Here is a 15435-nt window from a genome sequence, read left to right as displayed (position 1 = left end):
TCATTCTATAGTAGTTGATGTCTCTCTTTTTCTCACATGTATTCCCCACGTCCCTCTGTGGCCCTTGGATTAGAAGTACAACCACTTCCCTCAGCACTTCTTCTCTGAGCAGGTCAATACAGTTGATGGCACTTAGAGTAAATCACTCCCACAGCTGTAAGTTAATGTTGTCTTTACATAATGTCTATCACAATGGATATAAGTGTGCAAATAATTAGCATCTCTAAAACTAAGTAATATATACTGCCTTCCCAATACACTTCTGATGAGATAACAAATTAATATTAAAAAATAGCAAAGGAAAAGAAGAGAATGAAGGAAAGTCACAGGAAAGGAAAAGGAAAGAATGAGGGGGAAAAAAAAGGAAAGGAGAAGGGATAATGGGAGCAGAGGTCTCCTTATCAAAACCCAAAGTTTGGCAAAGGTTCACTAAGTAAATCGTTCTTACAAAAGCCTAGGAGGCTTCGTTTTGAAGACTTACGTGGAGGAATCTGATTCGGTTCCTTAAGGCTTGGGCTTGTTTCTGAAACAAAAACATCAATCACAATGCATTCCATCGAGAAATCAAGTTTTAAGCAAAAAGTCATCAAAATCTTTGCAGAAGCTACCACTTTTCTGTTTGTTAATAAATACTTTGTGAAAGCTCTGTCATTTACCCCCTTTAGATATCAAATCCATAACAAGAGTTGCTCAGAAATCTGTCAACGATGGATTGTACAGGCTATCCAATATGAAGAACACTCGGAGGCAAACTCTCAAACTTAAAGGAATTTCAGTCTGACAATTCATATGTGCGTGTATATGTATGTGCGTGTACATTTATAGTAATTTACAAAAGGATTAAATAAAGGATTCCTTTAAATACTGTGCTTCTCCAGTGTATTTATAATATTCCACTTTCAAAAAACCTTTTAATTTAATGTACATACTTTTTTTTTAAAGTACATTTATTCTTTATCCTACAGCTATTGCCCTATAGTTCAATTCCTCTTCATCTGCCATTTGCATTGTTACAGAGGTCTCCTAACTGGTCTCCCCCTATCTCTACCGCTACCCCTGCCCCAAATATTTCCTTCTCCACACTTGCCCCAAGAGTGAATTTTCCAGAGCCCAGAGTTAATCAAGTTAGTGCCCTAACCAGACTCTTCTGTGATGATTTAGTTTAGGTGTCAGCCTGGCTAGGCTATGGTGCCCAGTTGTTTGATCAAACACGAGTTTAGATGTTGTTATGAATGTGTTTAGATGTAGTTAATATTTATAATCAGTTGATTTTAAGTAAAGCAGATTACCCTCTATAATGTGGACAGGCTTCATCCAATCAGTTAGAAAGCCTTAAGAGAAAAAATTGAGGTTTCCAGAAGAAGGAAAGAATGCTTCCTTGAGGCAATAACAGAAATCCTGCCGAGTTTCCCGTCAGCTGGGCCTGTCCTACATATTTCAGACTCAAGACTGCAACATCAACTCTTACCTGAATTTCCAAGCCTTTCATGCAGGCCCCACAACTGCATGAGCCAATTCTCTGGAGAACCTTGACTGATAAACCTCTGATAACTTTTCTTCGTTTATAGGGAAAAAATCCAAACTCTTCAGGCACACAAAGCTCTCCCTCCCTGCTCTACTTTCCTTTCTCCAGCCTCCATTCCTGGTGGAATCCCTTGCCCATGCTGGGCTCCTCATACCAGTTATTTAAGGCAGTATGGCAAACTGCATTCCATAGGGTTTTCGGTGACTGTAATCTTACAAAAAGGAGCCCAGTGGTGCAATGGTTAAGTGCCCCACGGCAAACTAGACAGCAGTTCACCGCAGCCACTGGTGACCTGATGATCTGCTCCCAAACTGATTACAGCCTAGAAAACCCTATACGGCAGTTCTAGTCTGTGGCATGGGGTTGCTATGAGTCAGAATTGACTCAATGGCACAGAAGAACAGTTTTAGAGAAGTAGATTGCCAGGCCTTTCTTCCATGACACCACTGGGTGGATTCAAACAACCAACCTTTAGGTTAGTGGTCGAGCACAAACCGTTTTACACTACTCAGGGACCTACAGAAAACTAAGGATAAGATGATACGAAAATGGTAGTAAGTTTCAATACGTCTATCACGCTTCTGAGTTCATAAAGTGGTCTATGTAGCTGTGATCTCATTTGAGGTTCATACCAGCCCTGTGAGGGAGGCAGAACAAGAATTTTTATCCCTATTTTACAAAGAAGCAACTTGAGACTGATATCGTGTGATTAGCCCAAACTCACAGCTAGAAAGCATCAGGGCAGGGGTTGAACCAGAATTTCATATTCTAGGCCACAGGTTAAGTGACTGGAAAGTGTCACTCCCTCCTTATCTGATCAAGCATTTATTAAGTAGCCACCTGTGCACAGCTTAAGGTCCCTGGGTGGCACATGCAGTTTGTGCTTGACTACTACCATCCAGCAGTGCTGCAGAAGAAAGACCTGGCCATCTGCTTCCATAAAGATTATAGCCAAGAAAACCCTCTGAAGCAGTTCTACTCTGTAACACACGGGGTTGCCATCAGTTGAGAATGGCACAGTACAGGAGTTAGCAAACCACTGCCCACCTTCTATTTTTGCATGGCCAATGAACTCAGAATGGATTTTATATTTTTAAGTGATAAAGGAAAAAAAATCAAATGAATGATATTTTGTGACACATGAAAACTATATGAAATTCAATGTTTAGTGTCCATATAATTTTATTTGAACACAGCTGCACTTGTTCATTTATATATTGTCTATGGCTGCTTTCATGTTTCAACGGCAGAGCTGAGTAATAGGACAAGTATGGTATGGCCTACAAGCTGAAAATATTTACTATCTGGCCCTTGCTGGAAAAAAATACGCTGGCCCCTGGCATAGACTATGCTCTTGCTCTTTAACAGTTTGAAAGTGGTAAGTGCTTAGGGCCTCTCTTTGCTTCTCTCCATGTTCATTCAGTAAAGAAGGAACACATACCTTGTGTCTGAAAATATAGTGAAGTGAAAAGAACTAACTTGTTGAAAATTTACCAAAATAAGTAGTATTTGAATTGATGTTTATGAAATAAAGAAGCTAAACAGGGTCAAAGGGGACAGGATTATAAACTCCAGAGTTAACCATGTCATCTGGGTTGGTGGACATTCTTGCAGCGTACATGTCATGGTCCAGCTCTGGGGGAAGGAATGCTCCTGGATGAACCAGAGCCACTACAATGGAATGGTGTCCCTGGAGTTGTGCAGCATGGTGGTCCTGGGATGAGGACATGCACAAAAGTTATGCTTAAATATTATTAAGAAAATTGAAATGATGGTGCACTTGTACAAAAATTTAACTCAGTACACAGAACACACACTCACTACAAAATACCACACAAGAGATTGTGTCTCCTGGGTGCTTGGTCCCATCAGCCTTATTGGCAGCAAGAAAATAATGACAATGATGTCTTATACTTGTATAATGTTTTATGGCTAACATAAAGTCTTTACTTATATTATCTCATTTTAAACTCCCAAGAATCCTATGAAGCAGGAGCACCTAACCACAAAATTCTCCTACTTTCAAAGAGTAGTAGTTTGATTCACTGAACTAAGTCCAAAGGCATTTAAAGGTCTCCATAGTATGCATCATACGAGAAATATACACACTTCTGGGATGCGTTCCAGCCAATCCACTGCCCTTGGTTAAGCTTTGTCACTCAGAATTCCCAAGAGGTTTAAAAATAATGATTCTCCACTAAGGAAACTCCACATGTGAGAATTTAAGTTTTATAGCAAAGCCTGTGTGATGGATGGCATTGTTTTAAAACTGTTAATGGCCTTGTGTTATGATCTAATCTTCTACCTCTGCCCCAAATAAGGGCCTGCTTTCAGAGCTAAACAGAAACAGTTGTTGCTTATTTCCCCTGGGAGAAGTTCCTTCATGATTTCTGTGCATAAACAACAAACATAGGCTGCAGAACTGATATTATCCTCTAACTTTTTTGTTCCAAAATCCCCAATAACTCCTGAGTATAACTAAAATAGTTTGATCTCCAGTGGAACCCTATAATTGAACTGGCATGCTGAAAGCAAAAGAGTGGATGCAACAATATTTACTTTTGGTTTAAGGGTAAGGTTGTAAGAAAGGAATCCCAGTTATTGCTGTAGAGAGAATTTTAACAATAAAGATTGCTTTACAGAAAGAACAAACTATAATCAACATTCTGAATTAAATCTTTTCAGATACTCTTGAGCAAATTCTGGTCTACCTCTAGAACCAAAATTTCCCTCCTCAGATTGTTAGGCAGAGTTTTCATAAATGGGCTATTTCTGGGGTTATGCATGAGTAACTGACCACAGCTTTTGATTCTCCGAAACATGGTAGGCCTGAGCATGCCCACAGAAAAACGAGGCGTCTAACTGGTACCCAATTCTATTGGTATTTGGCAAACAGGGACAGTTGGGGAGCCAAATAAGCTGGAGACTCAGGAAGACTTTGTGCAGGTCCTGTTTAAGATATGCTTATAGTTTTTTTTTTTTTTACCACCTTTGAAACCAAAAAATCAAACCCATTGCCAAGGAGTCAATTCTGACTCATAATGACCCTATAAGACAGCGTAGAATTGCCCCATACGGTTTCCAAGACTGTAAACCTTTACGGAAGCAGACTTCCACATCTTTCTCCTGTGGAGTGGATGGTGGGTTCACTGAGATTGAACCCTTTTCTCTAGGTTCTTTCAATATTTATGGCATTCATTGCATCCTATCTGCATCATCCCACCACACTAGTGGTTCTGAACTGGGGATGATTTTTGTCCCCCCAGGGGGCATTTGGCAATGTTTGGAGACATTCTCTAGGTTGACACAATTCTTATCTTTTAGAGGTACATATTGGAATATATATGGATGAAATGAAATGTCTGGGTTTCCTTCAAAATAATCCAGTGTGAGACAAGAAATGATAAACAACAACAAAAAGCCCAAAAACCAGTTGTCAAGATCCCAACTCATGGCAAGCCCACGTGTGTCAAAGTAGAACTATGCTCCATAAGGTTTTCATTGGCCAATTTTTCAGAAGTAGACGGTCATGTCTTTCTTCTGAGGTTCCTCTGGGTGGACTCAAACTGCCAACCTTTCAGTTAGCAGCTGAGTACTTAACTATTTGCACCACCCAAAGACTTGAAACAGGAGTGGCCATGAATTGGTAATTGTTGAAACCAGATGGTGGGTTCATGGGGATTCATTCTACTATTCTACTATTATTATTTTTTTAATGTATACTTGATGTTTTCCAAAATAAAATGTTTAAAAAAATGTATAACACATGGAATAAAAAAAAATGTCCTATGATACCCCTCTCCCTTACTGGACAGAGACGGAATGCCTTGGTCTATCAATAAAGCATTTCTACCATCTTGCTATAGCCAAAGAACAAAACCTGACTGATCCTTTAGAGTACTTTTATTCTGGCAAAATTAAATGTGTTCCAAAAGTAATGCCTCTCTTGGATTAATTTCCAACTGATACCCCAAATTCTCCCTTCCATACCCCCCCACCCCACCCCCCCCCCACAAAAAAAAACTTGGCTGAGAGGTTGAGAGGAAGAGGAGGAAATTAACATTCACAGAGTGCCCACATCTGCCAGGCATTATGCTGAGCAGGCTGTTATTTTTTTAAAGTTATGTGGTGGAAACAGGAGTATTTCAAACATATAACTTGCTAAGAATCACACAGTATATCTAAATCATGGGAAATTTGGAAATGATATGTCCACGTGTGTGTGAAGTTTCAGAGAAATGATTATTCCTCCCCTTCACCATTTTTTTAAATTATCACTGACCTGGTGCAACCATTTGTATTGTGTAAGCCCAAGTGCTCCCAAATGTCATAAAAAGTAGTCACAACATCCAAAGCAAACAGCACACTAATATGCCTATACTTTAAACTATTGCAGAAAATATGGTAGGATGGCACCAACTCAACTATTTTAATTGTTTTGCCATAAACCATAGTATGCATAAACTAGTCATGTTTTCTGGGCCATTTTGTGAGTTACAATCCAAAGACACAGAGCTTCTCCTGAACTTTAATACTCTGCTAAACAGTTTATAGGCTTCTCTACATCTAACCCTTTGGAGGAAGACTCATTATCCAAAACTCCTCATGTTCTGTGCAGTTCATAATCCGGTGAGTTTTTGGGTACTACCTTGAATAGCAATGTGATACGATATGAATGAGAGGTAGGGAAGGTGGAACAGGCATATGAGGAGACAGACGCTTATGTTGCTTTTAGATTTTCTTAAAAACTAAGATCATCCTCCACCTAGGATAAGGCATAGGGTTTAAGAGCATAGATTCCGGAATCAAAATACCTGGATTTGAATCCCAGATGTACCATTTTATATGTTATGTGATCTTGGCCAAGTTACTTCGCCTCTCTCTATACCTGGCTTATAAAAAAAACACCAAACCTGCTGCCGTCAAGTCAATTCTGACGCCCAACAACCCTGTAAGACAGAGCAGAACTGCCCCATTGGGTTTCCAAGGACCAGCTGGTGGATTCAAACTGCCGACCTTTTGGTTAGCTGCCAAGTTCTTAACCACTGCGCCACCAGGGCTCCATGGAGGTGCTAAGAGGATTAAATATGATAATCCACATTAGTATTTAGCACTGAGCCTTATGCTAAGTAAATGCTCAATAAATGTTAGATAATCCACATCATCATCTCTATCACTACCGCACCATCATCTATTGTTGAAAATTTAAACAGTGTCTGAGTTAGCAGTAGAATGCTAATCCAGTGCTGGTTCTCCATGTACTTAGATATCATATGTGGCAAAGACGTATTGCAGAAACTCGATAAGGTTCCATTAAAAACAGTGGCCCAAAAAGGAGCCCAGAATCATTCATTAGTCTTGATGGCCTACACTCCCTGGTCACAGAAGGAGCTGCCCAAAACGTGTTCATGCCAATGGCAGTGGCAGCCACAGAGCAGCTCGCTGCTTGGTTGCTAAGTTGCCAACCAGAGACTTTATTTCCTGCCCAAGAAAACCCCATTGCTGGTAAATTAGATGGACAAATGACCAAGGAGAGCTGGAGTTTTGACACTGCCTTCAAAGAGCACCCATACAGTACATGGACAATGAATGGTTCCATTGGCTGGGAAATTTTTACCTGAAAAGTTAAATCCCAATGAGAGGTCCATCCACTCCCACAGTCGCTACAGTAAAAGCAAGTATCCCAGAAGAACATTCATGATTCTGCTGTTAGTCAAATAAACCAACGCTAATGAGGTTCCTAGGTGGTGGAAACAGTTTGCTTTTGTCTACCATGCTAAAGGTTGGTGGTTGGAACCTACCAGCAGCACTACGGAAGAAAGGCCTGGCGATCTGCTTCCATAAAGGTTACAGCCAAGAAAGCTCTATGGCACAGTTCTACTCTGTAACACACAGAGTTGCCTGAGTTGAAACAGACTTGACAGCCACTGTTTTTTTTTAATAAGGCAAGTTGTCATATTCCCTTTTTAAGTGCCTATTTCAATTCACTGTAAGACAGAGGAAAAGCACAGACTTCAATGGCCTGCACTAAGGAGAAATGATATTACAGTCAAAAGAATATCAACATAAAAGAGGGGATGGACACACACAGTTGACAACTGCCAGAAAATCTACCCCATTTGGTGTCAAGGTAGCAGGCGTACTTGCATTCAGCCCCTGGGAAGCTGGCCTACAGTTTAGCCTCCTCAATTTGTTTAACAAACCTAAGCAATAAATGTTCTTCACCCACATGCCTTTCCCACTAACCTCTAGTCTCAATTAGCAAATCTCATTACATTGTTCTGATATTTGGTAAAACTTCCCTCTTGAACTTTTTAAGTAAAGAAAACACTGAAATTTCAGGATAATTACGCTAAGTTTAAATAAAAACAATTACCTTATTTACAAGAGAAATTACTTAGAGAAATACCACCGGACTTAAAAGGAAAATGAATGAAGTGCTGGAAGTTTTCCTGCTGCGATATTAATGCATCATTATTGTCTGGCATAGGAAGAAACAGGTTGCTGCCTTCAGTTACCAGCAGAATTACCTCTCTCAAAATAGGTAAGAGTAACAGATGGAGGAGGAGGTAGCTGTTGCTATTGTTAAACCACTTTCATAGCACAAAACAGAGCCAGCTGTTGTCCAATTGCAATATACTTGGTACCACAATTAATTTATTCTTATTTCTTCCCCTTAAGCCCATAAACAAGTAGCCGTGTGAGTAACCCATTTATAGAAAAGAATGCGGTTGTTTCAAATGGTTGAAAACCAACCAACAAAAGTAAAACAAACATACACAAAAGTTGCTGAGGAACCAATAAACATTTAGTATGTACATTTCATACCAACTTTAGGATGACTGGAAAATGAATTAAAAATGACTTTGCTTCTTCAAACAGCGTATTTGAGTGTTACAGCTGAAAAGGTCTCTGGAAGTCATCATCTGGTCCAAACTTCTCCTTTTCCAGATAAAGACAATGAAACTCAAGGAGGTGAGGGGAGCTCTCCGAGGTCCCAGCCAGTTAGCAGGAAAGCCAAGAACAATGCCTCAGTCTCCTAAGCCAGCACCCTCCCAACTGATGTCAGCACGCTCCTAGGACAGGGGCAGATGCCAGCACCAGAAAGGACAATTGGGGTGATGCTGCTAGCTTCATGAAGGGCACTCAACCTAATAGGAAACTGGACAGCACCCACAGGCACTGTTCTGTCAGGTCCTGCCTGCTCCAGGCTCACTCCCGCTGCCCAGTCTTGCCAAATCCCAACCCAACAATGTTCAATATCAGAAATGTTGCCGCAGGGGTGTCCCAAACTAGAGCTGGTGTCGGCACCACCCAGCAGGCCTCCTGTCTAATGCCTAAGCTTTTGTCCAGGCCTTGGTGCCCAGGCTCCTCTCAGCCCCTCGGAATGTTAGAAGGCAGCCTGTGGCTCTAGCCCTAAAATATCTAAGCCTGGAGGCTTGGAACCTACTTTCACTCTCCCAGTCTTCTCTCAGTTTCGTAACCTTAGATACCAACTGTAACTGCCCATACCACATTTGGTTCCAAGTCTCAGATGCTGATAGATACCTGGCATGTTCTTGCTTGTTCATGCCCTTGGAGCTGTGACATAGGTCCCCATTGGATGCTTTCTATACAATCCACAGGCTCTCATATTCATTCCTAGTATCACCATAGGGCCCAACTCTGCTTCTCTGCTGGTCTGGCTGGCTCTGGCCTGTGCCTGGTGTGGCTCTGCCCTGCCTGTCTCCCAGGTATGGATACCACACCCCTTACAGCGCATCCTTCCCTTCTCCCAGAAGGTGCAGCTTGCTTTCTGGTCCTGCATGTATGGGGAGGGCGGCACCTTTGGCTTCAAGCAACACATACGATTGCCTGAAACTCTGAAAATTGAATTTTAAAAGCTCAGTGATTCTCAACCATTTTTCTGCAGTGACACCTAAGATGGATAATGTTCACATGCATAACACTTTCTCAAAGATATCTGTGGACTTTGACAAAGCAATACAATAGCTGGTTGATGGCTCAAAGCCACTTCCAGTATATCACTCACCATGGGCTACGGTGCAGAAAGATAGACTGTGGACTGTTCAACTCCCAGCATGCCAGAAGTAACTCTAATACTTTCTTGCATGCTCAACGAAGCATATGTGAATGCAAGCGAGAGTGACATTATGATAGGGACACCTTTGACTCTGATCCAATTTTTTAAAGAGGAAATCATTTGCAAAGATATCACTTACAACACCCACAATGGCAGCAGGAGAGCCAGCTAAATAAAAGTCTCCTCACACAAAGAATCTTCTTCTACAGTTATTCATTGGTGCTTATCTTTTTACTGGATTGGATTTTCTTACAGCACAGCCCTTAGACCTCTATACTCTCTGAGGGAGCCTCCCAAAGTGTACCTTTAGACTCTCCCCCATGGTGGATCACGGCGAGGGGCTTGGTGAACGTCTTCTTGTTCTGCATCATGGCCCAGATCATGGAGGCGTCCAGCGAGGTGCAAGCTTCATCAGGAGGCACGCACTACAGGGAGGTAAAGCCAAACACAGTCAGGGGTCACATGAAAGGCCCTTCACCAGCTCGGCCTGCACAGCTGTCCCTGCCTCTTATCAGGCCAGCTCCCAGCTGTTTACCTCAGAGAAAGAGGAAATGGGGGTGTTTTTCAAAGAACCCTAAATAATTTGGGAGATATAGTGGCAGACCCAGCATATTCTCAGCCGCATTTGAAGATGCAAATACACCCCCCCGCCGATGACTTGTAATGTTGTCTTTTTTAATTCTTCCCACAAAACAACTAGAAGTTTCAGTGTTATTTAGTCTGAATAACAGAGAAACCATGTGACTAATGTTGGCCCTTTACCAAGTTGGCTTCATATAAATGGTTCATTTTTGTGATTTGTGATTGTGGGAAACTTCATGTATTGCATTATAAAGGTGACAAGATTCTACATTTAGTTGTCCAAAAAGATAATCATGTTGTCCAGTTTGTTTGATTTTTTAATCCTGGTATAGGTTCATGTACCATGGGACTTTCCAGAGTCATCTGCTTTTAATGTTCTAAAATGTAGGTCCTGGGGAGCTGTGCCTAGGTGTGGAGGCCATGAGATCAGCTGCTTCTAGCTATTTTAAGCCCCCAAATTTATAACTATCATGTTCAGGTCCACTGTATCTTCTTTGAAAATGTATGGTCATACTTCAATATCTTTTACTTTGAAATAAATTTGGCTTCTTATCTGTGCTCATCAGTGGGTGAAATTCTACTGTAAATAACACTCGTTTCACTTTTGTTATAAGAAGAAATATATCAATCATTTAAAAAGTCTCTACCAATACAGGAGAGGTCAGCACAACTGGACTAAACCAAAAGCAAAGAAGTCTCCCGAATAAACTGAACTCTTCGAAGTCCAGTGTAGCAGGGGCGGGGGTTTGGGGACCACAGTTTCAGTGGACATCTAAGTCAACTGGCATAATAAAATCTATTAAGATAGCATCTTGCATCCCACGGCATCTGGGGTCTTAAACGCTAGCAAGCGGCCATCTAAGCTGCATCAATTGGTCTCAACCCACCTGGATCAAAGGAGAATGAAGAACACCAAAGACACAAGGTAATTATGAGCCCAAGAGACAGAAAGGGCCACATAAACCAGAGACTACATCAGCCTGAGACCAGAAGAACTAGATGGTGCCCGGCTACAACCGATGACTTCCCTGATAGGGAACACAACAGAGAACCCCTGAGAGAGCAGGAGAGCAGTGGGATGCAGACCCCAAATTCTCACTGAAAGACCACCAGACTTAATGGTCTGTTAGCCCAAGACAGGAGCCATTCCCAAAGCCAACTCTTCAGACAGGGACTGGACTGGACAACAGGATAGAAATGATACTAGTGAAGAGTGGGCTTCTTGGATCAAGTAGACACATGAGACTATGTTGGCATCTCCTGTCTGGAGGGGAGACAGGAGGGCGGAGGGGGTCAGAAGCTGGCCGAATGACACGAAAAGAGAGAGTGGAAGGAAGGAGTGTGCTGCTGTCTCATTAGGGGGAGAGCAGTTAGGAGTATATAGCAAGGTGTGTTTAAATTTTTGTATGAGAGACTGGCTTGATTTGTAAATTTTCACTTAAAACACAATAAAAATTTTAAAACAAGTAAATAAACAAACAAAAGGTCTCTATCAATGCACTCCAAAAAGCTGATAAACTTCCAGCTACACCTATCACAAAAAAGTAATGATTTTTGGCTTTATTGTTATTGCTGCTCTGAGCAACATGCAAGTCAGACACATAAAAGGACTCTACCCTCCTACCCCCTACCCCACCCCTCCCCCAAAAAACCCAGAAAAGCCTTTATAATAAGCCCTCTTGTAGAGGAAAACAATGATTTTCTGTGGAGAAGTATCATTAATGAAAAGATTTGCATTTTAGGAAAGTCTCTTCTTAATTTCCTGTTAGCTCTTCAGTTAAGTAAGTGTATGAATCTATGGCTAACTCACTGTTAGCTGGGTGGCCCTAGGCAAGACACGTAACTTCTCTGAGTCTTAGTCTCATCAGCAAAGGACAGGGTTGTACTCCATGATCTTTGAGATCTTGTCCTGGAACATTCTTTGGCTCTGACTTTTGACATAAAAAGCACTCAGAAGTCACTAAGACTGGAAATACTCACTATCAGCAGTAAATGGGAAAACAGTGGAAACAGATCGTTCTAGGCCACTGCAGTATGGTGAACTACCATTATGTCTACAGTCTAATTGCTCCTCTATTCAGAAGGGAAATAAGGTATTATTATTTCCATTTTAGAGATGAGGAAATGCAGGTTCTGAGATGTCAAGGGGCTTGCTTAAAGTCCCGTTAGTAAGTAATACACTGTCTTTCTCCAGTTCCCATGCTCCTTCTGCAGTATCCCATTGCACTTGGGGGTAAATGGCCATTTTAGTTTTAGGTCACATCCCACGTCATCTCCTGATTTAGATCCCTCCTCACAGTGTTTTGAAAGGATATATTAGGCTAGCTTTTGCAGATTAGCACTCTATAAAGCTACATTGTTTGAGGCCAGGATCAGGGAGATGCCACCAGCAAAGACTCCTGGTAACTGCCAGGTATCCTCTTTTTCTAGATCTCTAACTCTTAGGAGTTATCCTTTTGCCTGCAGCAAGCAGCTGGGTCCCATAGCCAAGCACGAAGCTCCCCACGGCTCCCTACCACCGCCACTGAGCCCCAGCCTTGATGGTCACTAAAAGGCAAATGCCCAGAAGCCTAAAGCATCAATGTTTCTAAAAACACCCTAATGAATACAGGCTAAATCACCTCACATATACAAGCTCCCTAATGATAATGGTCAGATTTGCTATATTTCATATGCAAACAAAATTTTCTTTGGTATTAGAGGAGACACGGATGCCCAGGAGAACAAATCAGTGTAGAGGGTTCACATCATCGGTAATCTCTCCAGTAAGGATCACATTTCCTCCTACCCCTAAACCTATCCCTTACAGCCTGGGCTCTAAATGAGAGAATCCCATACACGCAATGTATTATGAATGATACAGCATGATTCTTAGAGCGGCTGGTGGATTCTAACCACAGATCTTTCAGTTAGCAACTGAGCTGTTAACCACTGGGCCACCAGGGCTCCATACTCATAAAAAAAAAAAAAAAGGATTAGAAGTCATCTTATATTGTGTGAGACAGCTACATAATAGATGGATGTAAGATATTATTCACATTTATGGCAGTAAGGGAAACCCTCGATGAGATGGACTGACATGATCACCGTAATGACAGGACTAGGCAACATTTTGTTCTGTTAAACATAAGGTCACCATGAGTTGCAGCCAACTCCACAACAACTAACAACAACAGCAGCAGATCACAGAAACAACGTTAAGGCAGAAAACATCTTTCATACACAAGGCTGGGCGAATGAGGTACCATAAATAGCCTTATGGATCCCCTACAGCAGCCATTCCAGCAAAGTCAAATGGTTCTAATTTCTGTTATGGCAACAGAATGTACTAGTTCACAGCATGGGGAGTAACATGAAACAAACATGATCAACTGGTATGAAATAGAGAAAAATTTAAATATTTGCTAGTTTCCCTGAGAAGTCCTCCAGAGACAAGTCAGCCTTATAACTCACACAGAGAAAGTCAAAAAAACAATTGCAATACAAGTCTCAGTGGGACCTGGAAAAATTAATCCTTGCGCTAAACTTGTCCTTTCAGCTCTCTATATTTTTGGCACTGCATACCACCTGAATAGCAAAGATAAAGCCAGACCTCTCCCTCAATGGAAAACAGTCTTAATTTATCACTTGTGAGGCACTACTAAGTAACATATGTGGGGGGGGGGAAAAAAAAATTAAACTGTCAAGATTTATTCTCTAAGACTCCATAAAACTCACAGGTCCCTGATAACACGGACTTTATTACTTCACTTGGGCAGTTCCAAAACCAGAAACCTCAACCTGCGATAATGTGTGATTAAACTTCTCCAGTAGGTCACTGTCTCACCTAAAATGTCAAAAGAGCAGTCCACATGGATGGAGACCCACTAACCTTAGGCAACTTCTGGAGGTCCTTTTCCTTTTTGGTGCACAGTGTTAGCTCGCACTGCAGAAAGAGCAGGGAGGTGTTGAAGATGGACTTAAAAACGAAGCTGAATCGCTTCTTATCCATCTCAGCTTGCGGGAGAGGAAAGTGTACCCTCCCGGGATTGTAGAATTTCACAGATTCATCTTTAGGACAAATATTCTCAATGATGGTATAATCAGACATCCTGTCTGGGTTCGAATATGGAGAGATAAAGCATGTTTGGATGGCAAATCCCAGTTCTTGGTCAGCCTTAGTAACAGATACCTACAAGCAAACAAAAAGATCAAGCTGGAAATGAGTTAGCATCTTATTTTTACTTCAGCACAAGGGTAACCCACTGGCATAATCCTTCTAATGAGAGCCATTGCTTCATTCTCATAACATATAGTCTTCTTTCTAATTACAAAAGTAACACACATTCTTTGAAGAAAGAAATGTTTTCCATTTAAACTAAATGTGGATGATGGTAATGAATTATATAGTTCAAATGCCAGCCTGGAAGATTCCAATACAAATGGAATATGTCTCCTCAATTGTCGTAAGTCCTCTGGGAAATAAAAATAAAAGCGTACCATGTACCTAAACTGAATTTTCCAAAATAAATAAAGCACCAAAAGGAAAAGCCCCGAGGTTCATAACACTGTATCGTTTGTAAGGTGAGTTCTTTTTTAAAAGTGCTCAAAAAAACAAAAACAAACCAAAAAACCCACAGAGGACAGAGGTAGAATGTATTTAAACCTAAACAGAGAGGACTAAGCATCTAAACTGTGACAAATTAGGGGGAAAAAAACCCCCAAAAAACCAAACCCCTTGCTGACACATGTCGACCCCATCTGTTACAGAGTAGAATTGCCCCAAAGGGTTTCCTCGGCTGCAATCTTTACGACAGCAGATCAGCAGGCTTTTCTTCCATGGCGCCACTCGGTGAGTTTGAACTGCCAACCTTTAGATTAGTACTCGAGTCCAAACCGTTTGTGCCACTAAGCCTTAAACATTACGGTAACTTCAGATTCATTGGCGAGCAGGCAGGGTTGGCCTCCGGTGCTGGATGTGAGGGACGGTGCAATCTGGTGGCGATCACGAGCCTGGCAAAGTGTCCCAGCTGCTCACAGGTCCAATCGAGGCCTTGCCAAGTACCCTCCCACCCTTCTTTCTTTAAGCCCAGGGGTATTTTAAGGGAAATCTAATCTGGAAACATTTCTGACTCATTTACACTTCCCTCTTACAAAACATTTGTATGGGCTAGGTCCAAACCTTGTTAAGGCTCTTTTCTTTAGAAACAGGAAGTAGCGTTTGGCCAAGTGTAAACAGAATTCAAACCTCAAGGGTCCTGTACTC

The 15435-nt window shown here is 41.5% G+C and overlaps 1 protein-coding gene across 2 annotated transcripts in view; it reads right to left on the bottom strand.

Annotated features, from left to right (window-relative positions):
• TGFBR3 (transforming growth factor beta receptor 3) overlaps positions 1-15435 on the bottom strand; it is a 214902-nt gene that overhangs the window by 14352 nt on the left and 185115 nt on the right. For both annotated transcript variants that reach the window (XM_049879808.1, XM_049879809.1), the window contains exons 13-15: positions 14062-14361; positions 9913-10033; positions 482-523 (exon numbers count right to left, since the gene is read on the bottom strand). In XM_049879808.1, coding sequence (XP_049735765.1) covers positions 482-523; positions 9913-10033; positions 14062-14361 — 463 coding nt within the window. The remainder of the gene's footprint in view (positions 1-481; positions 524-9912; positions 10034-14061; positions 14362-15435) is intronic.

Source organism: Elephas maximus, chromosome 3 (assembly GCF_024166365.1).
Source record: "Elephas maximus indicus isolate mEleMax1 chromosome 3, mEleMax1 primary haplotype, whole genome shotgun sequence".
Lineage (NCBI taxonomy): Eukaryota > Metazoa > Chordata > Mammalia > Proboscidea > Elephantidae > Elephas > Elephas maximus.
Note: the sequence above shows the minus strand (reverse complement) of the source record. Positions and strands in the feature narration are given on the sequence as shown.